The sequence below is a fragment of the Diaporthe batatas genome, assembly GCF_019321695.1.
Source record: "Diaporthe batatas strain CRI 302-4 chromosome Unknown Contig00013, whole genome shotgun sequence".
NCBI lineage: Eukaryota > Fungi > Ascomycota > Sordariomycetes > Diaporthales > Diaporthaceae > Diaporthe > Diaporthe batatas.
Genome location: NW_025408560.1, coordinates 1,843,224 through 1,869,489, shown reverse-complemented (window position 1 = coordinate 1,869,489; position 26,266 = coordinate 1,843,224). Strand labels below are relative to the sequence as shown.

General features: G+C 50.7%; 8 protein-coding genes across 8 annotated transcripts; 6 read left to right on the top strand and 2 right to left on the bottom strand.

The window, feature by feature from the left end:
• Positions 1–73: 73 nt before the first annotated feature.
• Positions 74–2,176, top strand: KVR01_010718 (uncharacterized protein; the record flags this gene model as incomplete). The annotated part of the gene is made up of 4 exons (XM_044781685.1): positions 74–443; positions 708–776; positions 845–1,453; positions 1,866–2,176. The coding sequence occupies 4 exons, from the start codon at positions 74–76 to the stop codon at positions 2,174–2,176; spliced, it is 1,359 nt and encodes a 452-aa protein (XP_044640877.1).
• A 718-nt stretch (positions 2,177–2,894) lies between these two features.
• On the bottom strand, positions 2,895–3,494 carry KVR01_010561 (uncharacterized protein; the record flags this gene model as incomplete). Its single annotated transcript, XM_044790020.1, has 1 exon — positions 2,895–3,494. One exon carries the CDS (start codon positions 3,492–3,494, stop codon positions 2,895–2,897), a length of 600 nt encoding a protein of 199 aa, XP_044640720.1.
• A 3,153-nt stretch (positions 3,495–6,647) lies between these two features.
• Positions 6,648–9,412, top strand: KVR01_010355 (uncharacterized protein; the record flags this gene model as incomplete). The annotated part of the gene is made up of 2 exons (XM_044783096.1): positions 6,648–7,470; positions 7,554–9,412. The coding sequence occupies 2 exons, from the start codon at positions 6,648–6,650 to the stop codon at positions 9,410–9,412; spliced, it is 2,682 nt and encodes an 893-aa protein (XP_044640514.1).
• Positions 9,413–9,790: 378 nt separating this feature from the next.
• On the bottom strand, positions 9,791–11,238 carry KVR01_010724 (uncharacterized protein; the record flags this gene model as incomplete). Its single annotated transcript, XM_044789665.1, has 6 exons — positions 9,791–10,155; positions 10,228–10,304; positions 10,358–10,415; positions 10,481–10,811; positions 10,876–10,983; positions 11,050–11,238. 6 exons carry the CDS (start codon positions 11,236–11,238, stop codon positions 9,791–9,793), a joined length of 1,128 nt encoding a protein of 375 aa, XP_044640883.1.
• A 1,211-nt stretch (positions 11,239–12,449) lies between these two features.
• Positions 12,450–14,696, top strand: KVR01_010271 (uncharacterized protein). Its single transcript, XM_044786071.1, has 6 exons — positions 12,450–12,885; positions 12,940–13,274; positions 13,340–13,401; positions 13,464–13,888; positions 13,952–14,157; positions 14,217–14,696. The coding sequence occupies exons 1-6, from the start codon at positions 12,578–12,580 to the stop codon at positions 14,489–14,491; spliced, it is 1,611 nt and encodes a 536-aa protein (XP_044640430.1). The 5' UTR covers positions 12,450–12,577; the 3' UTR covers positions 14,492–14,696.
• Positions 14,697–18,816: 4,120 nt separating this feature from the next.
• KVR01_010589 (uncharacterized protein) lies at positions 18,817–21,043 on the top strand (the record flags this gene model as incomplete). The annotated part of the gene is made up of 6 exons (XM_044784439.1): positions 18,817–19,085; positions 19,137–19,471; positions 19,548–19,609; positions 19,660–19,750; positions 19,838–20,168; positions 20,307–21,043. The coding sequence occupies 6 exons, from the start codon at positions 18,817–18,819 to the stop codon at positions 20,785–20,787; spliced, it is 1,569 nt and encodes a 522-aa protein (XP_044640748.1). The 3' UTR covers positions 20,788–21,043.
• A 1,982-nt stretch (positions 21,044–23,025) lies between these two features.
• On the top strand, positions 23,026–23,727 carry KVR01_010137 (uncharacterized protein; the record flags this gene model as incomplete). The annotated part of the gene is made up of 2 exons (XM_044793824.1): positions 23,026–23,077; positions 23,270–23,727. 2 exons carry the CDS (start codon positions 23,026–23,028, stop codon positions 23,725–23,727), a joined length of 510 nt encoding a protein of 169 aa, XP_044640296.1.
• Positions 23,728–24,099: 372 nt separating this feature from the next.
• On the top strand, positions 24,100–25,475 carry KVR01_010252 (uncharacterized protein). The gene is made up of 3 exons (XM_044792794.1): positions 24,100–24,291; positions 24,357–24,798; positions 24,871–25,475. The coding sequence occupies exons 1-3, from the start codon at positions 24,257–24,259 to the stop codon at positions 25,090–25,092; spliced, it is 699 nt and encodes a 232-aa protein (XP_044640411.1). The 5' UTR covers positions 24,100–24,256; the 3' UTR covers positions 25,093–25,475.
• Positions 25,476–26,266: the final 791 nt, after the last annotated feature.

Genomic DNA, 26,266 nt, shown 5'->3' with positions numbered 1-26,266 from the left:
TAGTACCTCGAAACGCGTCCAATAACTACCATCTCAAATTCCATCCTCTCTTTTTAACTCACAATCGTCAAACATGTCTCTTCAGGCTTACATCCAGGCAGCTCTGGCCGAAATCAAGGCGTCAGATGTCACAGCAAAGCCGATGACGTATTTACTGGCCACGTTTCTATTCGTCCTCTTCGTCTACTCCCTTGACAGTAACCCAAAGTCCAAGGCGCCCTTTTTGAACCCGCGACGGGCATTCGAACTCACCGCTGAGCGGCCAAAGGGGATATACGTCCGAGGCTGTCGCTCACTGCTCAAAACCTGGTTCAATACCCATCCCAATGAGCCGGCGCAGCTCATTACGGATTTTGGCAATATGACAGTACTCCCGCCGAGCATGGCGAACGAGGTCCGGAACGACCCCAACCTCAGCTTTAACGACTTCATTGGTGATGCAAGTATTCCTGGCATGTTCTGTTTCATGGTGCCCCATCAGTTCCTTGAGTATTGATAAATATGGTAGCAAAACTGACAGTGACCCGAAAAGTTCCTTCAAGTTCAGTATCCTGGCTTCGAGGCATCAGTCCAAGGCACGAAAGACTTCATAACACTGCCTGTGATTAATAAGGATCTGACAAAACATTTGAGTCAGTGAGAGCATCCTAGCCTTGCAGAGGAGAGCTTGGGATATTCCAAAGTTGTTAACTCGCTTCCACCAACAGGCAAAATCACCAAGCCCCTGGCGGACGAGACAGCACTCGCCGTCCCCGATTTGTTTGGGGATAGCAAAGGTGAGACAGAACGGGCCCGGCATAATTGAAATAATCTCAACAGATTGCAAAACCTGATCGTGGCACAGAGTGGCACTCGCTGCCGTTGAAAGACACGATCCTCACACTGGTCGCCCGGATCTCATCCCGCGTCTTCCTAGGGGAGGAGCTCTGCCGCAACGAGGCGTGGCACAAGATCTCGAGGGAATACACAACGACGGTGTTCCCCGCGGCCGATGTCCTGCGCGCGTACCCCGCCGGCATCATCAGGTCCATCGCCGCCCGGCTCCTGCCCATCTGCAGGGCCGCGTCGGCCCAGGTGGCCGAGGCCCGCTCTGTCCTACGACCTGTCCTGGAGAGACGGGCGGCAGCGAAAAAGGCCGCCGCCGCCGAGGGTAGGAAGGTCGAGTTCAACGATGCAGTCGAGTGGTTTGAGAACGCCGCCGCCAAGGCGGGGGCCGACTATGAGCCGGCGGCGATGCAGCTCTTCCTGTCGATCGTGGCGATTCACACTACCTCGGACCTCCTGACACAGGTCATGGAAGACTTGGCAGGGCACCCTGAGGTGGTCGAGGACCTGCGCACGGAGATCAAGGAGGTGCTTTCTGACGGTGGTTGGAAGAAGACGAGCTTGACGAACATGAAGCTTCTGGACAGCGTCATCAAGGAGAGCCAGCGCCTCAAGCCTACGCAGCTAGGTGAGTCCAGCATCCTGGTGTCCTCAGACTGATGGCCTCAGAAGCACATTTTTAAACGAGCGTAAGGGATGATTTGTACTAACAGACTCGTGCTACAGCCACCATGCAGAGGAAGGCTAGAGCGGATGTCAGACTATCTAACGGCATCGTTGTTCCCAAGGGAGGATATACCGCGGTATCTACCCACCGCCACTGGTATGGCTCTTGGCTCTTGCATTCAATGGCGATTGATGGATACTGACGAAGGATCAAGGGACGACGAGGTATATCCAAACGCAAATGAGTGTGAGTTGTCTCCTATGGACCCATCATAATGAGCAGCCGAAATTCACGATGTCTCGATGCCCGCACTTCAATTTCTCGCTTACTTTCACCATTTCTTCTGTGTTCAGCTGACATCATCCCAACGTAGGGGATGGTTACCGTTTCTACAATATACGGCGCAGCGGCGAGCCCGGCAAGGAAAACACCTCGCTGCTCGTCTCAACGACACCAGAGCACATGGGCTTCGGGCACGGTATCCATGCCTGCCCTGGCAGATTCATGGCGGCCAACGAGATCAAGATCGCCCTGGTCTTCATCCTCCTCAACTACGACTGGAAGCTGCCCGAAGGGGTGAAGCCCAAGACCCACGAGTTCGGAATCGCCCTGAACACCGACGCGGCGGTGGAAATTCTCGCCAGGAAGCGTGAGGATGATTTCGACCTGTCAGGAATTGAGTAACGAGATAAAGAGGGTGTTAATCACTGACCTAGTCTCGCCGTGTGACTCCTTTCGCGGCGTTCTAGTCAACGCCGCCGTCAAAACGGTGTGCCCCTTAGCCTTGTGCCGTCAAGACGGTGCCCCTTAGCCTTGTCTGTGCGTCACAAGGCTGGGGCCACAAGCACCTATCGTATTTTGACTACCTAGGTATTGCTATCGACATCATATGTTTTTGTGCTGGGTCTTGAGCGTTTTCCACTGTATTAAGGCGCCATGTATGTCCTCGGACGTATGTGGAATAGAAGCGAAACCACATAACCCGCTCTCAAGAGATTGGCTGGCTGAAAAGACGCATTACAATTTGCTCTGCATCCAACTGACTACCATATTCACACAGAAATCGCACGTGGACAGACAGTGATAGATAGAAAGGAGAACCATCAGGGTGATAGGAAGTCAGCACAGCATGTTTGATTGACGACTCAAGAAGTGAATAGCTCTCACGTGCTGGTGACGCATTTTCAATTGTCAGGACGATCACGTATATACAACCAAAATGAAGATTGAGATTGACTGACGAGAAAACGGGATAAAGCGAATGGATTTATGGTCGCGCAAAGGTGTAAAACTTTATATACTATAACTATTGGGGACCCCTTTCTCAAGACAACACATTAATGGGAACTAAATAATCCCCAGTCGACACAGGAACAAAAACATATAGACACCAGTCTTCCGCCTAGTTCTTAGGGTCACCGATATTGCCAATCGCCTCGTCGACGTTCTTGATCGCCTCGCGCAGCTCCTTGACCTCGTCATCTGCCTTCTTGCGCGCATCCAGCGCTTCCTTGTGGTTGATAGACAAGATGAACAAGGAGCCTTTGGCTTTACGGAGCTTTACCTTGGTGGCATTAACGCGCGACTCCAGCTCTACCTTCTCTTTCTCGAGCCCATCGAGGTCCCCCTTAACCCTCTTGGTGTTATCCTTGGCGTCCTCGTACTTGTCCAGCTCCGTTGCTAGTTTCGACTCCGCCTTCTGCAGCTCCACCTGGGCTTTCAGGAGGTTTTCGGTGATGTCCTTGCGGCTCGCCTCCAGGTCCTTGAGGATCTTCTCCTTGTCCTCCGGGTCTTGAGCAGCCTGGATGAGAGCGGAGACTTGATTCTCAATGCCTCCAGTGGTAGGCACGAGAAGAGTTCCGGAACTTTCGTCGCGGGCTTTCAAGGGTCCGGACTCGGTGGTCTCGAGGACCCGCCCGCCGCCGACAGGATGGTGAATAAGAAGAGCCTGCCCTGCTGTTGCGCACAGCAGTACAGTGGGTGTGGCCAGCGATAGCTTCATTTTTTAAAGACTTGGGAATGTAGGATAAGGAATTCAGGGTGATGTGGTGAGGTTGATCTGTGGTTGACGAAGCCTTTGACAAGAGGACCAAACGAAGAACACAGGAGTAAAATTTGAAACTCGAATCTTTTGGACATGGGGCTTGCACATCTGTATTTAAATATTTGGCGGCTGGCCCCAATCGCTCGATCGACTTCTCGTCAACCCAATCTGACAGTCCGGCTGAGGCGCCGGTCGCACACATGGCACCATGAGCTGAGCGAGGAGGTTCGAGACACGTTGATAAAGGAACCATCGCTTATTAGAAAACTTAAAGTGGACTGGAGGACGCACCGGCGCGTAAAATGTGATAGTGAATTAGGAAGAAGACGTGCGTCGCCCGCCGGTGAAGGAGTGTGGATTGATAATCTGTTGATGTTGTGGGGGAGAGAAGTCCCCCCAAAAAAGGTTAGAGAAGGCCTCCCTTTAAACACCCGGCTGTCAACCTATCGCACCTTCCTACCCAGCCCACACAAGCCTCGCCTGTATCGTGGAGGGGTAAGCCATCCTAGTGGCGGTCCGCTTCACGATCGCTCCTCTTGATAGAGATTTGGCGAGTTCGTGCTCCTTAGCCGAATCTCCACCCTCAACAAATTTTAGTTTCTATTCTCTACTATGTAGGAGCACACAAAGTCACGCAGTTACTTTGGATGCAAATGGCGGATCTTACTATTCCAATGATGCCATGCGATTGACGTTTTCATGACCACAGAACAGTCCAAAGATGTCAGGAATCGTGGTTCATTGCTCAATAGGCGCATACTAGTGTGTCTTGACCAAACTTTGATTTAATAATAGAAATATAGATCTTCAACAGTATGAGTACATACGAACAAGACCTGTGTGGTTTCGCTTCTATTCCGTATATGTCCGAGGATAAACATGGCGCCTTCATATGGTGGTAAGCACTCTAGACCCAGCGCTTGGAAAGAATACGATGTCGATAACAGTAGTTATAATACGACAGGTGCTTGTGACCTCAGCCTTGCGACGCACAGACAAGGCTAAGGGCACCGTCTTGACGACGGTCTTGATCGTGGACAGAAGTAGCCCACAACACCTATCGACATACTAGACAATAGGGTTACCTGGGTGCACAGTGGTTGCCCAACGATCATCAACCTACAAGACACATGAACACAGACCTCGGGAAGCTGACATTGGCGATCTCTTCCCAACGCCACCAAGCCTTGGAACCCCACAATCGAGGACGGTGTGGGCTGTGGGCTGGAAGGTGCGATAGACTGACAGCAGGGTGTTAAGTAGGAGGCCTTCTCTAGCTACTTTTGGGGGGGCTTCTCTCCCCCACCACACACACACGAGTTATCAATCCACACTCCTTTGCCGGCGGCCGACGCACACCACTTTTGCTACTTTCAAAGGCTTGCCCAATGGCGATGACAACAAAGACTAAATGCTCAAAGTCTCACGCCGTGGGAACGCCAGGGCTGACCATATTCACTGGCAGGATATTTCGCGTGTAGCCCCAAGCTCGATTACCTAGGTAGGATGACCCCTCTGGCACCTGGGGGCATTCTGAAGTTTCGCGCCACCAACAACCTCACAGCCAACGTGAACGGGCACGCCATCGACGCACACGCTGGCGCGGTCGCCATGATCGAGGGGAAAGTCGTTCAGTTTATGTAAAACTTAGCCATGACTTATAACGCTAGTTCAAGCATGCTCCAAATCATCGCTGCCCCCCCTCCCCCGCCGCCAGTAACGCTACGTATTATTTGTCCCCCGTGTGAAGGCGCCATGTATGTCCTCGGACGTACACGGAATAGAAGCGAAACCAGTTATTTGTCCGCTTGGGCCGCTCGGGCGTTGAGAACACAGACGCTGTTGTCAAACGGTTGCTTGGTTATTACTATACCTGGCGAGGGTAGATCTGGGTGGCTATGTGACGAGTATATTGATAGGAAAGAGCCAGCTTGCTAGGTCTCACATTATGGGATTCTTCTTCTTATAGGGGCCATTTTAAGAGACTATTTTAGTCTCGCTATATAACTGCTTTACTGGCTATTAGCCCTTAGGCTACTTATATCAACGATTCTAGTACGGCGCCGTTGGGAGCGATGCCTTCCAGCCTTGTCTGTACGGTACGAGGCTCAACCACGTACCCACAGACGTACTATATTCTCTTTTTACTGTTATTGGCACTATATTTCTTTAGACGCTAGGTCTTAAGCGTTTACCACTATATAAAGGCGCCACGTACATTTTACATATATGGGGATTAAAAACGAAACCACTTGGTTATTACTATGAGCTTGACGAGGAATTTCAAGGCGGAAGTCAGCCTGTCCTCCACAGGTCGATGGACGGAAGGTCAGTCGGATATGGAAACGAGGATTGGACTGCTGCGTATCTGTGCAGCGGCCCCCATGCACACCCCCCACCCCCAAGAGAAATCTTGGCATGTGCACACACCAAGTGCTTTGCCCTACTCTTGCTCCTTGAACAAACCACAACCGCCTTTATAAACTACTCAGCATTTAGTTGTAGTACATACCAAGCCTATGATTGGATGAAATCATTATCAATCACGGTCTTGGCAATGTAAATGGAAGCACGAGATTGCTGGACCTCATTCAGCCCACTTCAAAGCTGAACCATAGGGCTCTCTAATCAGTCAAGGCGGTGATAAATGATTGGCCAGATTCTGACGATTTTCGGTGAGCTGGGCTGAGGTTTGAGCTGCGAAAATCTTGAATGGGTGTGCTGTGCTGTGCTATGGGGCGGTCCTAACGCACGTGGTGGAGATTAACTGGCACGGAAGGAAGCTGACTGCATCGGCAGGACTCTCTTCTGGGAATGGTCCCCGTTTTGTCTACAAAAATAGACCAGCGGGACTTTTGAAAATCCACACTACTGGTACTAACAGTCAGCTTGGTGTGGATGCAACAAGGCTGTATGCCTTCAAGGCAACAGTTCAATGTTGCACATGATGAAAACAATTTACCAGAGTATGAAAACCCATGCCGTCGTCACCATGGGTGGCCACTCGGGCACAATCCCATTCTTCAGCGATATTCTCTGGAATTACTTTGACTTGTGCATCCTTTGAACTTTCTCTTGTTTTTTTCTACCTAGGTACCTTTGGAGCAGATCATGGCGAGCATTAGTGTGACCAGAAGAGGGCATGACCCGCAGCATAACAACAGCCAGATCTCTTTGCAGTCTGTTGGCCACGAAGAGTTTGACCCCTACGAGATGCGACAGGATGGAGACGAAGAATTCTGTCAACCAACACGAGCAGCCCAGCCTGGGACAAAAGCCGGAGTTTACGAAGCCACATACGCCACCAAGCCCGGCCACGGAAGAACTCCGAGTCGGACGCTATGGACAAGCAGAACCACACATGAGAAAGTCCAGCGCAACCTCGAGAAACGATTCCAGAACAGATGGAGCTTTTACCACATGCGCAGGGTCCTCTGGCCCAGGCACGAGGTCGACGCCGACCCAGAGACCATCATCCGCAGACAGGCGACCGAATTCGAAGAGGCACATTCCTGGGAGGACCCCAAGGGCGAGGTGGTCAAGACGGACGACGGCAAATACGAGTACCGGAACGGGTTCCACCAGGTCCGGGGCAAGTTCAGGGACACGGCCGTCTACCTCTCGCCGACGCGTGCCCTGCCGCGGCGCCTGGTTGTACAAGCGACGGGGCTGGTGTTGGCGCGTGCCGGGGCCGGTGACGACACGGGCGACTGGATACGCACCAACGTCAAGGGAAGCGTCCCGACCGTGCTAAAGGTCTCGGAGTGGGCCCTCAGGCCTCTCGATTCTGGGAGGTGGTGGGACAAGATCCACGCTGCCCTGCGCATGGTCGTCGTCTCTGTCCCGTTACAGCTGATGCTCGCCCTGCCTTTCTCGGATTGGGAATCAGATAGCGAGATGGCATCCACCTACACCGAGTTCCAAGGGTTTCACTGTGAGTATTGATGGTTCTTGGCTACCCGAAAAGCCTAGTCTGTCTCGAGTGATGGGAGAAACAACATGCTAATGCATATCTAGGGGACTGGCCGAAATACTCCATCAACGTTCTCGATGAGGCTCCCGGGCCAGATGGAAATCCCAGACGTCAAGGTGAACACGAGGTAGACGTGCGGAGGAGGTCCATGCGGCCTCACAGGATCGTTGTCAAGAAGGGGGATGAGTGGGTCCTTGTCGACGCGAAACAGTACCCCTCTATCCGATATGTATTCATCAGCTACCAGTGGAAGCAGTTCCAGACTGGCCCGAACGGCGAGGCAGACCAGGAAAAGATTCTACGGATGGCCAGACAGATCGCGACGGACAAGGGCTACAAGGCATACTGGTTGGACATCCAGTGTATCACCCCGGAAAATGGACTTGACAAGGACCACGACGTCTACACCATGTGCGACATCGTGCGAGGCTCCGCCTTGGTAACCATTCTGCTCAACGAAAACACGGAACAGGCGCGGGTCAACTGGGGCTCTCGCCTGTGGACTCTGCCCGAAGGGATGTTGGCGCCTGGGGATAGTGTCGTCTGGTGCCACGAGACTTCCCCAGGGACTCTTCACCACGAGGAGGTCCACAAGATCGAGATGACTTCCACATTCTGGGGAGAGCCCGACGAGCATCTGTACGAGGGCGGCTCGCCGATCCGCAACCTCGCAGAGCACTACTCGGGCCTCCTGACCCTGAGCCGGCTGGAGCTCCTGCCGTCCATCATCAACGCGCTGGCGGCAAAGGGCTGGACGAACAAGCAGGAGGGCCACTCAGACCTGGCCTACGCGGTGATGGGTTTCCTCCACTACCGCCTCGAGCGCAACCCGGAGGACACGCTCTTCCAGAACCTGGCCCGGCTCTCGCTGGGCAACGACTCGGACCAGATCATCGAGCGGATGATCTCGATCCTGCCCCAGGAGCTCCAGGCCCACACCTACCTCCCCGACCGGCTCCTCGACGACAGCGACCTCTTCCGGGCACTCGCCTTCCCGGACCAGTTCGGGACGCGCCTCCACGGGGTCACGCCTCTCTGCGACGTGGTTGGCGTCGCACACGCGGACAAGACAGTCGTCATTGACAACTGCAAGGCCATTCACATCCGATGGAAGCGGTTCCCCAGGCCCGTGGTGGAGCGGCGCAAGGGCATGAAGAAGATCATCGCCGCCTTCTTCGTCGCTGCCGGGCTGTGGTGGCTGCTGCTGGGCCTCCAGCTCGCCATCCAGTGGCTCCCCTTCTGGGCGAGCTGGGCCGGCGAGGGCGTCAAAAGGGAATACCTCGCCTGGCTCTGCAGCGGCTTCCTCCTGATCGCGGTCCTGCTGTCGACGGCGGCGCCCATCTCCGTCAGGCGGCTGTTCGGCGGCACGGTGGAGAAGAGCAGCCCGAACCTGGTCGCCTTCGAGGGCGTCATGCCCATCGGCGAGCTGGAGAAGGTCGTCTTCGGCAACGACAACGGCCGCCTGACCTACGCCCCGTCGTCGACGCCGCTCTGCGCGCTCCCCTTTGCCCGCCACCCCCGCGAGAGGAGGGGCCAGGAGCCGCACTGGATATCGCACCCCGAGACGGCCCAGGACTACCTCCACGGCGCGGTCCCCGAGGGCCACCGCCTCTTCACGCTCGTCGACATGGGCGACCTGAGCGTCTCCGTCTTCTCCGCCGAGCGGCCGCCCACCGTGGCGCTCCTCTGCGGCCGCGAGGGCGGCATGGTGCGCGCCGTGCTTTGCAGCTGGAGGTTCGAGAACGACTGCCTCTACAAGGAGACGGTGATACGAGTTCCGTCCACCGTGCATGAGGCGGCCACGCCAAAGGGGTGGTTGAAGCTGTGCCTGCAGACGCAGAATCAGGCTAGGTGGAAGAGAGAGACGAGCGTGAAACAGCCACAGGTCAAGCAGGAGGCTTGATCCAGAAAAAGAACATAGAGGAACTACAAGCTTAATCTATAGTAAAATACTATTAATTTAAATAAATGATATTGAAATATGGTAACCTAGATATTTGCGGGGATGGACTGCCTGGGGCCTCATGGAATAGGCTCGGAGCAAACTCCGAGCACTCAGACCCGCGAATTCCTCCGAATTCGCGTTTGCTTCGGCGCTTGGTCACGTCAACCGTGGTGCTACTTAAGTAGTAGTCCACGTCATAAACAGCTCCTAGTCCGCAGTAACCTAGAGTTTGATTCACTATCCTACAGGCTTTAACTCGAATACTCGGGGAAAACACCCAAGTACTGATCCATGCTGCTAAGTCCCCCACCTAGAGCAATTTCGTTTCCGATTCGCTCATGATCTCCACTCTTGAAGCTGGATGTAGGGTCGGGGTGGATGCTCTAGCGGCTGATGGGAGTCGAGTATACGGGTGGTGTCCTCTGTTTCAGATGGTGTTTTATCGTTGCGACCGGCTGGGAGGTTCTGGTATGATTTTGCCTTGAAGCTCCCATATTGCTCGGTGTGCTGAGTTGAGCCTGACCTAAGGGACGTCCAGAAACGTGAAACTTGCGGTGCAGTAACACTGAAGGCATGCCGCAGTGCTGGCATGGAAGCACCGATGAGGGCCACAGTTGGCTCAACTTGTGAAGGAATCCAAAATGTCACACCATATGTGTCAAATTGCGGCGGAATCAATCTGCTCATCTCGTAATCCATCCCTATCCGATTATTCATGTCATCAATGAACGATCCAGGCAACACAAGTAAGTATCATATGGAATTTGACGTACAGTGAGGATCGATGTGAGTGAATCGGTACATCTCGATAACATATATTGCCAGCTTCCAGGCGGCTACTACGCTGGCGCTGAACAACCTGTTAGGGCGCAATCACTGCGAGGGAACTTGGTAGGGACTTACGCAGCGCCCATCATGAAAACCACAGCGATTGATAGTCGTCGACGAAGTGGCATTTGCACTATAGGCAGCGATGTCAGCAATGATAGATAGACAACCAACGGGGACAATCCGGAATGAACAAACGTTTCCAAAGAGGCCATGTCGGGAGAAACAGGAGAATGGCATCAAATGCCATGCTTGTAGCATATAGGGCTATCTGAGTGTAGGAGTAGTAGTAGTCGTCCATGTATTGGCCGCGCTCCAATGGATTCCAGAGTTTGTAAAGGGGACGCCCAACGAAAGCCGGAATAATTGAGTAGACAATCAGGTATACAACCTGTAAGACGAGGAGAACGTTGACCACTGTTAGGAATCTAGATCCCGGAGTCGCGAAAAGTCGGCGATAGAAGAGCAGTATAGAGACGCGTATCCAAAAGCTCATCGCAGGATACAGCCACATAGACCCAATGATACCCTGTCACGTTTTAGCTGCTGTACGCGGCGCCCTTCGCTGGCATGAAAAGAAGCGTATTTCGTACTTGGAACCAAATTGAGTATTCCCCAAGCGTGATTTCCCATAGTGACTTTCCCACGCCGGCATGAAGGTTCACGTAGATGGCCATGATTGACCAGCCCCAGTAGAAAAGCTGCCAAGGCGCATTATAGTCAGTTTTCCGCCCAAATAATCTCTCAACAGCAATCTGGACACTCACGGTTGCAGGAATGAATGCATAGTCGTCGAGGCCTAGTGTCTTACTCTTCCAACGGAACAGCAAACGAGCGAGGACGACCACCGTGGTGACTCCACACATGATACCGCAGCCGATGGCAATCGAGTACACTTTGTGAGTGTCGTCCACCGCGGTGGGCGGCGGAATCAATGTGGGTGCTATGCCAGACATGGCAATGGCTGGCTTCAGAAGGCGTGATTGAAGAAGGAAGTTTGGCAAATTGGCCTTTGGACAACGGTGACAGCACGATGAAAATGAAGAATTTTGAACAGCCAAAGACAGATGATGAGCATGGATTTGCTGACATGTTCTCCTCAAATTATTACTGCAACTTGATGGCAACAGATCATTGTGTGAAGGTCTGTCTCTACGCGCCGACCATGTTGCATCAGTGAATCGCCCTTAGAGCCAACGGTGCCTCTCGATCTCAGCACTTTGCCATTCGTGGGGCAGGATCCTGCAAATTTCCCGCATGTCATACGATTCCACAATGCACTGCTACTGTTGGCGGGAGATGTGTCCCGATGTCGCCTGCAGGCTCTGATTTTCCAAGCGGTCATGTTGGGGGCGGCAACCTGCAGTTGTGCCCGTGGGATTCTGGAACCAACAGACTGTCTAGGTAGCATTGCCGCTCAGCCAGTCCACTTGTGCACAGCCAACCAACATGTACATCTGTGCAATAGTGTACAGACTTGGCACCAACTGGTCCTGAGAACCTTGTGACCTTCCGCTTATCAATCATCGATCCGTCATTTTCGCGTTGCTACCTCAGCTTCTGTTTTCATGCATTCCTGGCATGCTTGGCGTCACATCTGGCCCAATTCTGTCCGGGATCCTCCCAGCCCCCAACCCTTTCCAAAGGCAGTTCCATCCTCGCTCTCCTCGGGCGACTATGTACACGCATACGAATCGATTCCTGTGTGGAGTCACGGGTGGTCAGCCGATTCCTTGGTTGTGGAATCGCAGTCAGACAGGAAGTGCATGTCAGTATGCACTTTGATGAGGAGCAAGGACTGAGGTGACCCGAACTCCACCAGATATCAAAAGACCGCGTTCCTCTTTTCTAGAGAGAGGCTCTGCGGCCTTCCCAATCATCTCCCCGTTTTGAACCCCCCACGCAGATGATTGTAACTAATAACACTCTTCCACGTTCCCTGAGTCGGTCAGTCAACCCTGTGAGGACAAAGGCGTACCAAATTCGCCAGGCTCGCCGCCGACCAACGCCCTCAATCTGAAGCCAAGCAGTTCGTAGGATGATATTGCAGGTCGGTGAGTTTGGGCTGCAGCATTAGCGTCGGTCTTCACCAAGTAAACAATATATAAATGCATATGCCATGTAACACTGGGTCTCCAATAAATCTGAAGATCACGCAAAGCCTCGGCACATAGTGGGCCTCGCAAGGTACCTAGGTACGTATCTACGGTTCCTTTGTTGCCGCTGATTGTAGAGGTACATTGCACAGGGCATTCACTGCATGTCACCAAGTGTTGCAGCCTCATCCAGACAACCATGGCCCTCAAGCTCTCCAACGTGATCATATTACTCACCTGTGTTCCGTGGTTGACGACTACCTCGGCTGAGCTTTCTTCTCAACCAGGCTCAAGGAACCCGGACAGATTCATCATGTCCGAATCACTGGAACCATTTGTCGAGTCCCTCGATCTGCCCTCTATTGAAGCTGAGCACTTGAAATCAACCCTGGCAAGAAGCACGAATGCCAGCCCAGCACATCGAGCCTGCGCAGCCGCCCAACTGCTTCTGGGATCTGATATTGTGAACACACCGCCCGTGGAACAATCCACCGTCGATGGCAGCTGGTTCGTTCATTTTCTATGCACACGATCTCCAATACTATACTAAAAAACGCGCAGGTCTGAAGCATGCAGGCTGTTGCCTGCCTGTGCCATTCAACCCAGAAGCGCCCAACACGTCGCCACTGCGCTGAAGATCATCAGACAGTTCAACGTGCCGTTCGCCGTGCGCAGCGGGGGCCACTCGCCCAACCCTGGATTTTCCAGCATCCAGGATGGTATCCTAATAGACCTCTCCCGTCTCGATGGGATCACTGTCAGCGACGATAGAGCAACCGTGAGCGTCGGACCAGGCCAGCGATGGGGCGATGTTTACACCGCCTTGGATCCATACCAAGTCAGCGTAATTGGTGGCCGCATGCCTAACATCGGGGTTGGGGGCGTGATTCTTGGAGGTGAGTCCGACACGATGCACATTCCCGCGTCGGGACATTGCTGAAAGATAGGATTTGTACCATAGGGGGCTATCATCACTTCTCTGCGAAGTACGGCCTTGCAGCAGATAACGTCAAGAGTTTCGAGGTATGCTCCTATCACTTCAGTCAACGGCGGCCTCCATACTCATTCAACTGACACGCCTCGAGATCGTTCTTGCCGATGGTACTATTGCAACAGCAGATGCAACGAAAAACAGTGACCTTTTCTGGGCTCTCAAGGGTGCCGGCCCGAACTTCGGCATTGTGACAAACTTCGAGCTTTATACCGTGCCCCTGAACAAGATATGGTATGAGGTTCTGGTTGTCAGCAATGAAGATGCACATGCTGTACTGGATGCATTCGTGACTTGGCAGAATACCAGCGCGTCCTCGGATACCAAAGGTACCGTCGGACTGGTCATGGCATTGCAGTATATCACGCTCGGGTTTGTGTATTCAGAGCCCTCAGAAAAAAGGCCGGCGACCTTTTCTGCCTTCGATGCCATAAAACCACTTTCTGTTGCCGTTCCACCAACGAATGGCACAGTATCCAGCCTAGGGGCTATCCTCGGCGCTATGAATGCACCAGGGCGGTAAGTCCACGATGCTGCGACCATCGATGTTTGTCTCTGGGCTGTCGCTAAGAAACTTCGTAGTCATGACTATAGAGCTGCCTCCACGAGGATTGACGCACAGCTGTACAAGGATGTCTACGACTTCTGGCTCGTGAAAGCTAGAGAAGTCAACAAAGCCACTGGGGCCAACCAGACTTTTGCTGTTCAGCCTGCGCCAATCGGGCTGGCCGAGGCTGGAAACGCGAGGGGTGGGAACGCCATGGGTATTCCGACACAAGATCACATGTGTAAGTGATCATTCATGACCTTGTCCACGCTACGCCAGTACTAATAGCTCATACGATAGGGTGGACAACCCTCGTTGACTGGGAGAATGCCGCTGATGATGAGACTGTCCGGAGTGCATCAATATCCACCACGGAAAAGTGGAGAGAACTGGGCGAGGAACGGGGGCTGCATCTCGACTTCCTTTACACCAACGACGCGTCGAGGGACCAGAGCCCAATTGCGACGTACGGTGCAGCTAATGTGGCCAAGCTGAAGGCAATCGCCCTCAAGTACGACCCCGATCAAGTCTTCCAGAATCTCCAGAATGATGGCTTCCTTCTTCGAAAAATCTGATAGTGCTGCTAGTTGTCAATAGTTATGAGTTGCGGTGATGAGACGCTTCGCTCAGAGGGCGACTGCAATTGGCCAGGATCTGAGTTACGTACTTGGGTTTTGCTTGCTTGCTGTCAAGTTCAGCAGATTGTTGGGGTCTCTCCTTGGACATGGTCAATTTGCAGTTCGGTAGCAAAGAAATGAAGTTCTCGTACATTCCCCCGGACGCCTGGAGTCGTGCATTTGCTTCTGTATTGACTGGCCAAATTGGGCACATATCGATTGCGATCCTCGTCAGATGCAAAACAACAGTCGATTCTCCATTCCTATAGACGTGGCCACCGCCAAGCCCGGCGATGAGCCATGCCTTTGACAAAGATTTAGATGTATGTTGAAGCTCTGCAACTATCATGTCTTCATTTACCGGAATTGATCAACCGGGAGACAATTCCACCCTGAATAGATCCCACAAGATTCGTAAAATTAGAAAAAGACAGTCTTGTTTTGGTAATTAAATACGACAGCAACACACACTCGCAGGTGAGGGAAGAAATGAAAATCAAAAACAGTAGAGAATTAGGTAACAGAGACACATGCCCCATCAATTTCGAGATCAAACTAAAATTTGAAAATCCGCATCTACCCTGAAGCAGTCCTCATGCAAGGGGAATGTCCTCAGATGTAAGTCCCACCCACTCGGCGCTCTTTCGCCATATTGCTTCCTGTTTTTCCTCATTCAGGCTGTCCAGGGAGCTTTCCGACTTCTCTAGAAGCACGAAATGGCCACGTTCGTTAGGATGAGCCTCGTTAATAGCCAGGCGGGCAACATCAGTACCGGCAACCGATGATGTGCGAATAGATGAATCCACAAGACGAAGTACCGGACGGAGGGGTTGTATGACGAGTTTGGATAAGAGTTGCACCGCGAAAGGCGTATTGACTCGCAGCGCCCTTGAGTCGCTTAGGCTGCCAGGATGGATGGCGACAGCAGTGATGTGTTTGAAATTTGGATCCTGCAAAACAGAAAAGTCAACAGCAAGTCCAAAAGAAAATCCATGGCGTGAGGTTTGTCTTGCCTTTTCGAGATGCCGGTTTAGGGCATGTGTCCACATGACAGCCGCGAGTTTTGCATTTGCGTATCTCTGAAAGCCGTACCCCAAATTATCATTTTTCGGGTCTGGTGTAGGATGTACAAGCAAGTCCAATTGGGCAGGAATAGCAGGTGGGATCTTTTCCAGCCCGTTCTTGCCAGGGAAGATAGCATCGGTAGAGAGTTGTACGATTCTGCCTGCCTGTTGCGGATGAAAGCTGCTAAGCAGGCGGAGTATCAAGGCGACGTGCGCCAAGTAGCCAATCTGGATCGTCTTCTCGAAGCCATCACCAGTCGTTTCCAAGGGGCGAGACAGGTTCCAATAGAAGGCATTGCAGACTATGCTCACAAGATGCGGGAGGTCGCCATCAGCGATTTCCTTCGAGACGTCCTGGCCGAACTTGCGCACTGAGGCGAGATGGGCGTGATCCAGTTGTCGGATTGAGACTTTAGTTCGCTGGGGACCTTGAGCGACCACATCGCGCAGCGCACGAGTGTTCTGGTCCCCATCAGAGGGATCGCGAACAGTCAGCAACAAGGTGTAATCCGGCGCGTTTTTCAACAGATGGCGGACAGCATTAATTGCCAATGAGCCATTGGCACCAGTGATCAGTATCGTCCCAGCCATGTTTAGCGGGGTCTTGGTGTCTTGGGCGTGTAGACTTGCTGTTCTAGGTGTCAACGGGTCATGCGAATGGCCTTTTGGAATGAGCAGTCGTCGAGGTGGACGACGCGTGGTGAATTTTGGGGGAACGAGTAATCCCGATCCTCGGCCAGCAACCTTGTCTCTCTGCCTCTGCAGGGCAACTCGGCCAGGGCTTTTGGCATCCGGGGTTTCACCCGAGCAAGCAGGCTGCGAGCTGCGATGCGACAACACTATCAGACACCCTAGCCTACTACCTTGAACTGTTCAGGCCGCTCCGCTTGGCGCTTATGGAGGTACTGATACAATTGATGTGAAATGTGACTCAAGATGCATGTATCAGAACAAGCCAACGGCGCAGTGTCGGCGACTGAGCCTAATGGGAAAGGGACACTCTCAGAGTCGTACGATAATGTTGTATTGGGGGGAGGGTCGGCAAACTCGGCGGCAAAGCAAACCCCTCTTCTGCTACGTAATATACGATTACATGCATGCGGCACAGCAGAATGGGGATCACAGCCCCGCCAATCTGCCCCAGCCGATCTCGTCGATGTGCAACACAATTTGGGGGCGGGTTCAGGTGGAGCTAATTGGTTACCGGCATACTGGAACGGCCCGCGTTCCACTCACCGATCCTACGTCAAAGTGGGCCTAAGAGTGGCTGAGCGCAGTGTTGGTTGCTCTGTCTTTCTCGGCCTCGGACCTGCATAGCGAGTGCGATAGGTACAGACAGGATTATCCATGTAATTCACGAGGGGGACACAGCGGAAGGCGAAGCTCCCAAGTCTTGCTGAACATTGTGGAATATTGAATAATCCCGAGTCTAGCTAAAAGAGGAAGGAAACAGGAAACGAAGCCTCTAATAAAGTTTAATCTATAACCCTAAAAGGCCACTAGTAGTCTATATATAAGTAGCACCTCCTAGTTACTAATACTTACTAATTATTTTAATTTACTATAATTATAATATATATAAACTTAATTTTTAAATAAGTTTAAATAAATAATTAAAATATTATTATTATAAGTAATATTTAATTTAACTTTAATATTAATATTATTAAAATAAATTAAACTTAATTATTATATATATTATTATAAAAGAATAATATTTATATTTATTAAAAATAATTTATATTCTATTAATATTTATAAATATATATATTATTATTTATTATTATAAAATATAATAGATTAATAATTAATAAATTAAAAATATTATATTAAAATAAAAATAAATTTTATATATAATTATAGTTCTTTATTTAAAGTATTTATATATAATATAAATATATTTTCACTTATATTATATTATTAAGTTAAAATAATAATAGGTATTTTAATATATCGGCCGTTATATATAGAACTAAACCTTTTACAAACTCGCTCCTAGGTAGTCGTCCTTCTGACATCACCCGGCTTTGTCATGCCGGAAGGTCTCTGTATTGACTATGTACCTAGACCGCTATGACAGCTAACTATAGTGATGCCGATCCTGCGCAGGGCTGTGAAGTTTGAAAAATCGTTTGTGGCGGGGCTGCTTGGCATGCAAACCCCCGATCGCGTTCTGCTCTCGTTGTGCGTCCCAACTGTGCATGGCTGTTCTCGTGCACGAGTGCGAAGACAGAGTTTTCTTGTCCGAGCCACATTATCTCCATGGCCAACACAGCGTAACATGCATGACGACCGGAGAGGACCGGCTTATGGGCAAGGACAAGCATGCATCGAAATGGAACATGGAGACCCCGTGAGAGCCTTGTGACAGCCAAGCTTGTCAGGCACAAGTCGCGCTGCCGCGGAATCCATATCTCGGCCGCCACTGAAAGATTGGACTTGGTCGAGGATCTCAATCTCACTCCTTGCACTTGCATGCTGCGTCGTGGCCAAGCTTCTAGTGGCCGGGCCTACTGCCGTACGAGCTCTAGTAGACGCAGTGTGACAGGGCCGATGTAATAAAAATAATGAAGAAAACCGTAATCATTCTCCACAAAGGTGGGTTGGCGCTTGCAGAATGGAACGAGGCTATCGTATTGAAGAACCAACTGCATAAAACCAGCCTCTGAGATGACCAGTGAATCGGTCTTGGAAAGGGACCGGAGTCCCGCGATGTCACCATAGCATTCACGAGAGAGGGGGGTTCCGTTATACGCCGCAAGGACGCAGCGAAATACTACCCTGGAAGTCGATACCCGTGCCACTCACAGGAGTTTGCACTGTACATGGTCTCATTCCATGGCTTTCAGATCTTGTTGGGCTCCCACGCGGGAGGGCTCCAGGGGACAATCTTGTGGGCAACGGTGGGGCAACATAGGCCACCAGCTCGATCACAAAGGTGCAGAGGAGCAATCTAGATACCGAGAGGTCGCCTGATATTCATTGATCCATGGCCTGAATTTCAAGGGTCGCCAGTTGTGCTTGTCAATCCACCAACAGGCATTGCGAGGCCGAAATGAGTCGATTAGTGTTAGCGCATGCAATTCCCACGCATTCGTGTACGTGGCACCGCCTTGTCGACACCCACTCAGCTCCATTTCCGCGGTAGAAGGATGAGGACGGGGTTTTGAGGAATTCAGCGCAGCGAAGTAAACATAAAATGAAAGCGTAACCTAGGGTATGGGAGAAACCGAAGGGGTATTTTCTTCGGCCAAAACTCCTGATCCAAACAATTTGTCCCGGGCCAGAATGGCGACAATGAATCAATCACTGAAGTCTGTTCTCTCTTTCCTGGCCCTGACCAATTGGTTGTCCACATCTTCTGCTTCTATCGTAAAGGGTGCAAAGAATTCTGCTCAACATGCATGCGATTACTTCAACGAAGCACTGCAGAGCATCACCACACTCCCTTCAGAGAGTAACTACGCGAATCTGAGTACCGAAAACTGGTCAGAACTGCTCGTCCCCTTCGTCTCAGGATTCCAGGCTAACGAACATAGGTCTGCAACGGCGTGGGCCCAGCCGGCTTGTATAGTACAACCTGCTTCGGTGCCTGATGTTCAACACGTTGTCAGGACTTTGACACAATTACAAGTTCAGTTTGCTGTGCGGTCAGGGGGCCATAATCCTTCACCTTTGGCGGCCAACATCAACGGCGGGGTACTCATCGACACGTCTGCCCTCAACGAAGTCACGTACGACTCCTCGTCAGGCACTGTACGAGTTGGATCGGGAAATACTTGGGGTGATGTCTATTCCGCTCTTGATCCTCTCAACGTCACCGTTGCTGGTGGAAGATCTGTGGGCGTAGGTGTTACGGGCCTCACTCTCGGTGGTACGCCTACCCGGTCTCCATTGCCCAGCGACTTGTTGTTTCTCTTCCACAAAAATGCTGAACTCGAATAATTTAGGTGGTCTATCATACTTTTCAGACCTGTACGGCCTTGTTTGTGACAATGTGGCTGAGCATGAAGTATGTACCTCTGCCATTCCGGTCATGAATTAGAAGCTAACGTTTTGGAGGTTGTACTTGCAAACGGATCTCTCGTGAAGGCCAGTTTGCATGAAAACCCCGAGTTACATTGGGCACTCAAAGGGGGTGGTAACAACTTTGGTAAGTTTGGTCTGCAAGTAATCACAGCAACCTAATCACATTCACTGAAATAAGTACAAAATTACTCACTTTTGGCTATCTTTAAAGGGATTGTAACCTCATTCAAGTTCTACACCTTTGCCAGCAACCCGGTATGGGGTGGTATTAAGGTCTACGGCCTTGAACAGCTCCCAACCATTTACGCAGCACTGGCAGAATATCAAACCTCTCCTAACAAAGACCCTTATGCAAACTTGGATCTTCAGGCTGCAGTCACGAACTCTTCTATTGGGGTCCTGCTAAACCTGATCTACCTAAAGCCAGTGGAATCTCCCCCAGCGTTCAAAGTCTTTTATGAAATCCCGACTCTTCAGGACACAACTAAGATCCAGACCATGACTGAATTTCTGACCGGTGGTGTGTTACCATATGTTCCTAGGTGAGTAATTCTACGTGAGTAATTTTAGATACAACAACCAGGGTCCTTGTTCAAGACATCGTTACCTGTGTTGTGATCAATTCGTTCTCCAAGTTGTCCCAAGAAAGTACTTACACTAACTTATCCTTTTCCGCCAAGATGGGAATTTCTCACGACAACCTTCACGCCCAGCACATGGCTGTATGCACACCTCAGCGAGATGTTCACGTCATCATCAGAGGTATCCGATTTTGGAGGTATAACAGGTGGTACGCTCGTAGTGAGTATGCAGCCCATCTCGGAGAGCCTGGTGCTTGCTGGCGAGGAACGAGGAGGGAACGCATTGGGACTCCAGCCTACAAACCAGACTTGGGGGATGTTCACCAGCGGCTGGTATTCTAGCGAAGACGATCCCGACGCTCACAGCCTTGGATCGTCTCTAAACAACCAGACGAAAAAGGCGGCTGTCAATGCTGGACAACATTTGCCCTACGTGTTCATGAACGACGCCAGCCACGACCAAGCCGTGATCGCAAGTTACGGCACCGAAAACGTGAAAAGGATGAGGGATGTGCAGCTCAAATATGACCCGGGCCAAGTGTTCCAGACATTAGTTCCGGGGGGTTTCAAGCTACCATGAAGACTTGTCTGTGTAAAGGGTAAGGGGTTGTTTGCGGGTTCATTTTCTCTTCGCAAGATAACACCTAGTTATTGAAGGACAGATGCAAACGACAGCTGTGGTGGAGGAGAGGGGTTGCAGTTACGAGTCTGAATCAATGCCACTCAAATCTTCCCGGAACATGACTTTGAAAATGTCTACATGGACAGACACCACTTCCGACTGCAATGATCACACAGGCTATTAGGTGATGTTAGGAAAGGGTACCTTGTGACTCAATCAGGAGGGCGCATTGATGTCTATGACAGGTCAGGCATACTTGATCGACTTCTCTGGGGCCGTCAAAAAGCCACGATCGAAAGTCCACACTAGATCGAGTAGGGTCAGCTTTGCCTACAGTTTCCTTGAGCGATCAGAGAACGCAGTCAGTTGATTGGATTCATACGACTCAGTGCGCTCTCTCAAGTCGCATGCTATGAAGGCGACATGTCAAATACCTAGGTAGGTCTCTTGCAACGCGAGCCTAAACTCCTCAATAAGATCAATGTGCGATTGAGCTGCAATTCATCCATGTTCCTGTTTAATCGAAACATCCGAATACTGACAAAACTTCTGGACACCAAAGCAGACGGCACACAGTCCCCAAGATCCTTCCTGGTGGCCTGCAGTGCTTCCTCGTATGCCGCTGCGTCATTGCATTATCTCCCCACCTCTGCCCTAGGGTACTTTTAGACAAACCTTGATCCTACCCTAAAGTAATCCCAAGTGGATAGCTGTACGGACTTGTTCCATGCTTCTCTCCGGGGGCCTGGCCCCCATGCTCTGATACGGCGCAAATTATTGACGCAGTCCTACCAAGAGTGCATGCACCGCCAGCGTTGCATTGTGTTGGTCGTGGGGCTCCGGGGCTAACCAAAGCTGCAATGCGGAAAAGAATCCAGCCTAAGCCGTTCTGTGCCGCTGCCGACCTACATGCCTACTTCGGCAACCGCTAGTGATGTTGAAACTTTGAGCGCACTGTGGTGGTATTAGGGGGGGGGGTTTCAGAGGAACTTAATAACTTATAAGGTAGAAGCAAATAATAAAATGAAGCTATAGTTTAATTAAACTTTTATTATTTTATATAAAGTTTAAAATATTAATAAAACTTATAGAAATCTTTTAAATAGTTTTACTTCTATTCTATATATATTTAAAAAGTTATAAAATACCTTTATATAATAATAAATCTTTTAAAGCTTTAATAATATTAATATTTTCTTTTATATTATATAACTATTTTATAATTATATTTTATTTATAAAAATAGTTATTATTAGTAATATAATATTAATATTTATAAAAGATTATATAAGGATCCTATTAATATATTTAAATTATACTTTACTAAATATACTAAGATTAGTAATTACTTTTAATGAAGCTAGACTTTTTATCTTAATTAGACTCCGTGTAGTCACGCAGCTGTCACAAAGGCCCGGCCTGGTGGGCCTAAAATTTCAACATGAGTGACTGCTCCAGCCTTGTCAAGCCTATGCAGTTCGGCGATCAGCCACGCAGGGATGATACTGACCTATGTGGAGCAATCAAATCCTTCTTATGCAACCAACCCTGGGTGTGTGCCCCAATCTTGGAATCACAGGTCTTGCATAACCGCTCAAACGAAGACAGTTGGGTGGCGGAGTGAACATGATGTTGTAATCGCTGCCTGGCAAGATCCATGCTTGCTTTATCTGTTGGTGGTAGGGTAGCGAACCGGTGCCATCCGATATCGTCACGGCCGATCGAGCATGGTTTCAAGCGAAGTGAATGTTCGGGAATGGGAACAATACATCTCTGAACAGGACCAATCCATTGCTCAGAGCACTATAACTAATGTCCTTGTGCTCTGTCTTGCTCTTCTCCAACTTGAAAATTGTTGCTCTATTACAACTCACACTCACTTCCTCCACCATCGCAGTCATGAAGCGCAGACATGACAGCAAGATTCCACCCTCTTGCGGCGGCACCCGACGTGATGAGGCCCCTCCCCAGCGATTTGATGGCCTTCACACCGGGTCATGGGTTAGCCGACTGCCACCCTCTTGGGCTCCGTACATCCAGCTGTCGCGACTCAGCCCTCCAGTTCCCATCCTTCTTGTATTTTTCCCGCATCTGATCGGCATCCTCCACGCGGCAATCACCCACGGAGTGCCTCCCGCCGGCGTTGCCCGGGTTTCCGCCCTTCTCTTTGGGTTCAGCTTCTTTTTCTCAAACTCAATGCACGCTTGGAACGATCTGATCGATGCGCCCATCGATAAGTTGATACGTCGTACGCGCAACCGTCCCATCGCACGCGGCGCCATTACCCCTCGAGCTGCATTCATCTTCTCGGCCTCTCAAGGTCTGATATCATCTTGCTTTCTGCCGTTCCTACCTAGGGAGACTCTGCTGTGTGTCGCGCCAAGTATCATCGCAGACCTATACTACCCTTTTTCGAAGAGGCACACATACTTTCCCCAAGTGGTTCTTGGAATCGGCCTTCAATGGGCTATTGTACTTGGCAGCTGCGCCGCCGGTGTCCGCCACGCATGGGCAGATAAGTCCATATTATGCCTGTTCCTTGGTTCCGTGTCCTGGACAGTCATTTATGACACTGTCTACGGCTACCAGGACTACTATGAAGACATCAGAGTCGGTGTTAAGAGTACCGCCGTGCTTTTTGGATCTTGGGGCAAGCCGATCCTGTGGGTGTTAGGCATCTGTACTGTGATGCTGTTCTTGGTTGCGGGTCATCTAGCCGAGATGAGCTGGGTCTATTTTGCGGTGACTGGTGGGGGCTCTTTTGCTTCGCTGAACATCATGATAGCGGCTGTCAATCTGGAGTCACCAGAGAGTTGCTCGTGGTGGTTCACGTACGGGTTCTGGGGCCCTGCAGTCTCTATCCTTGCCGGACTGCTTGGCACATATGTCCTTGGCTAGAAATTATTCAACTCAACTTCTTCTATAGAGACTAGTCGTGGACTGTTCTCTTTCAGAAGGGAAATCGGTTTGAGGAACAGTTCGGTTTGGAAAGAGCTGATACCTGATTTGGTTAATGGTCTCAGCTCTATGAGTCGATATTAATGTATACCTAGTCAAATGTAGTATAGCATGTCTACTAAGTAGGTATTTACCTTAAAAGGTAATATTCTTGACTACCATGTACCCCCCCCCCCCGCCTCCCCCCGCCCCGCGCCACACACACACTGTGGGTCGTGGCTCTTGGCTTCGGATGTCACATCACACTCAAAAAGTGGTTAGTCACACCCATGCAATCTCCCCTCCTCCCGCAAAGGTCTACATTGCATATAAAGTTGCTCGTAGGCTCCTCCGTGGTTCTGCGAACCTACCCTAGCGTCACTCTCTTGTACATATTGTACTACGTCTATTCAATAGACAGCCAGTTTCTTCCTGAAGTCCAAGTAGCGAGTGGTAGCCTACCGGTTACAGTCTAGAGTACCAAGATAAGATGGAGTCAGTGTACCCAAACCAGGTGATCACGCTGTAAGTCCGATAGCCTTCTGAGCGAAATTCAGGAAACCCATTTTAATTCTAAGATCTCCTCATAGGTTCGATGGAGCGTTGAAAGTTCTCCCGAAGTCACATCCTGAGAGAGGTTTCGCCTTCGAAGCAATGTTCATACTGGACCACCCGTCTTTTGCAAAGTTCAGATCGGCCAAGCCACCTCTCCACATGCACCACCAGGCGGAGTACATCCAAGTCCTTGAGGGGGCACTGGTCGTGGAGGTTGAGGGTAAGGAACACGTGCTGCGGCCCGGGGATGGCGAATTAGCTGTCGCCCCGTGGGCGATACATCGCCTCTACACACTGCCCGCACCGGCACCCGGAGAACCAGTGTCAGAAGACTTCAATATCGTGCGATTCGTGGCGTCCGCTGAGAGAACCTTGGAGGTTTTCCAGATGGACCTCGTGTTCTTCGAGAACTGGTATAAGTACCAGGATGAAGTAATACGCAACAAGAAACAGATTGATATCATCCAGGCTATGTGTGTAGGTCTAGCATTATGTTTTATTCATACCTAGCTGTGGGATCTGGGAACAGAAGACTAACCAACCCTATAGACCTTTGACGCGGGGGGTTCTTATATGACTCTCCCATGGTGGGTGCCTTTCAGAAAGGCCTCTTCGCAGATTTTGGGCATTATCGTCGGGAGATGGATAGCAGGCATGCTTGGATACCAACCCTTTTATCGGAAGTGGTCAACGGACTGGGCACTGGCCGATGCTAAAATGAGATCATCTGTGTTCTATCGACGGTTCGCAGACAGCAAGAAGGCTGCATGATTCCATCAGCTTCTTTCTAGCTGTCACAAGTAACAGGTGTCGGGAACGGAGTTCGACGGTGAGGGCCGAATTGGAAATGCACGATGATATGTTTCACTACGCGTAATTATCAATTGATTATTGTACCTAGAAAAGCAGGGAAAAGCTCGATAAAGACGCTGTAGTGAGCTCACAGATTCATACAAGGAATCGTATCGAGACGTGTGTGGTTTCGCTTCTATTCCGTATACGTCCGAGGACATACATGGTGCCTTCATACGGTGTATCGAGACGTGTACCGGTGGCTTTTTTGATCGGTTGAACAGGAGAAAGGCAAAGTTCAAGACCCAGAAGAATCAATGCTTGTAAGCTATTGTGGAGAACCAAAGCGTGTATCTCCTAAGGGAAGTGGCTTGCTGGGGCCATCGGCGCTTGCGCCAGCGAACTGTTTGAACTACCAAATCCAGCAAGACTTCTCATTACGGACTCTTGATAGGGGTTGAATACATAACAAATTACATCGATACATCCTAGATCACCTCGGAAAGGGCGCCCAACGTGCGCGCCAGGTACTATTTCTTATCAGGCTGTGTCGTGAGCGTCACCAACCGCTCAGGTTTCTAGACGTTCAGGGTAACACTGAAGCAAGGATAAGGACAACCCGTTGGAGGTGGCAACCAACTGACAAAATCGTCTCCCTGTTGTGGGCCAGAATTCCAGAGCAAGGATGCTATTTACCAATTGAATCTCAGCACCCCTGATGATCCAGCACAAATGCAGTCAACAAGCCTGGTCACCACAATGGCACACACCCCCGCTTTATTCTCATTCATTTCATTCATTTGAAATCTGAGTCAGCTGTAGCACCTGCATATATGGGCTTCGCTCAAGCCTTCTAAAAAAATCCCAGCCAAGCAACCACAGCCACCACTTTGACCCTTACGATCGCACGCGCAAGCAACCGCAAGGTCAAGTTGGAGCCAGCCAGCCACCTTTGCTTTCGAAAATGGACACACAGAAATCTGACTTGTGGTACTGCTGTGGTTTGGGCTTCACAGTTATAGTTTGTTTCACAACCTCACTATTCATCTGGCGGCGCCACTTCTCTCCTTTGGCTGACATCCCCGGACCCTTCTGGGCATCTATGACACGTTTATGGCACGCCTACCACCTATTCCAGGGCGATCATAACACC

What these genes read in the sequence shown, in the direction of transcription:
- KVR01_010271 (XM_044786071.1), top strand. Translation starts at nt 12,578, where the DNA reads ATGGCCCTCAAGCTCTCCAACGTGATCATATTACTCACCTGTGTTCCG. An exon ending in GCTATGAATGCACCAGGGCG is followed by an intron (nt 13,889 to 13,951) that starts GTAAGTCCACGA and finishes GAAACTTCGTAG; the next exon opens with TCATGACTATAGAGCTGCCT. An exon ending in TCCGACACAAGATCACATGT is followed by an intron (nt 14,158 to 14,216) that starts GTAAGTGATCAT and finishes CTCATACGATAG; the next exon opens with GGTGGACAACCCTCGTTGAC.
- KVR01_010252 (XM_044792794.1), top strand. Translation starts at nt 24,257, where the DNA reads ATGGAGTCAGTGTACCCAAACCAGGTGATCACGCT. An exon ending in CCAAACCAGGTGATCACGCT is followed by an intron (nt 24,292 to 24,356) that starts GTAAGTCCGATA and finishes ATCTCCTCATAG; the next exon opens with GTTCGATGGAGCGTTGAAAG. An exon ending in ATATCATCCAGGCTATGTGT is followed by an intron (nt 24,799 to 24,870) that starts GTAGGTCTAGCA and finishes CCAACCCTATAG; the next exon opens with ACCTTTGACGCGGGGGGTTC.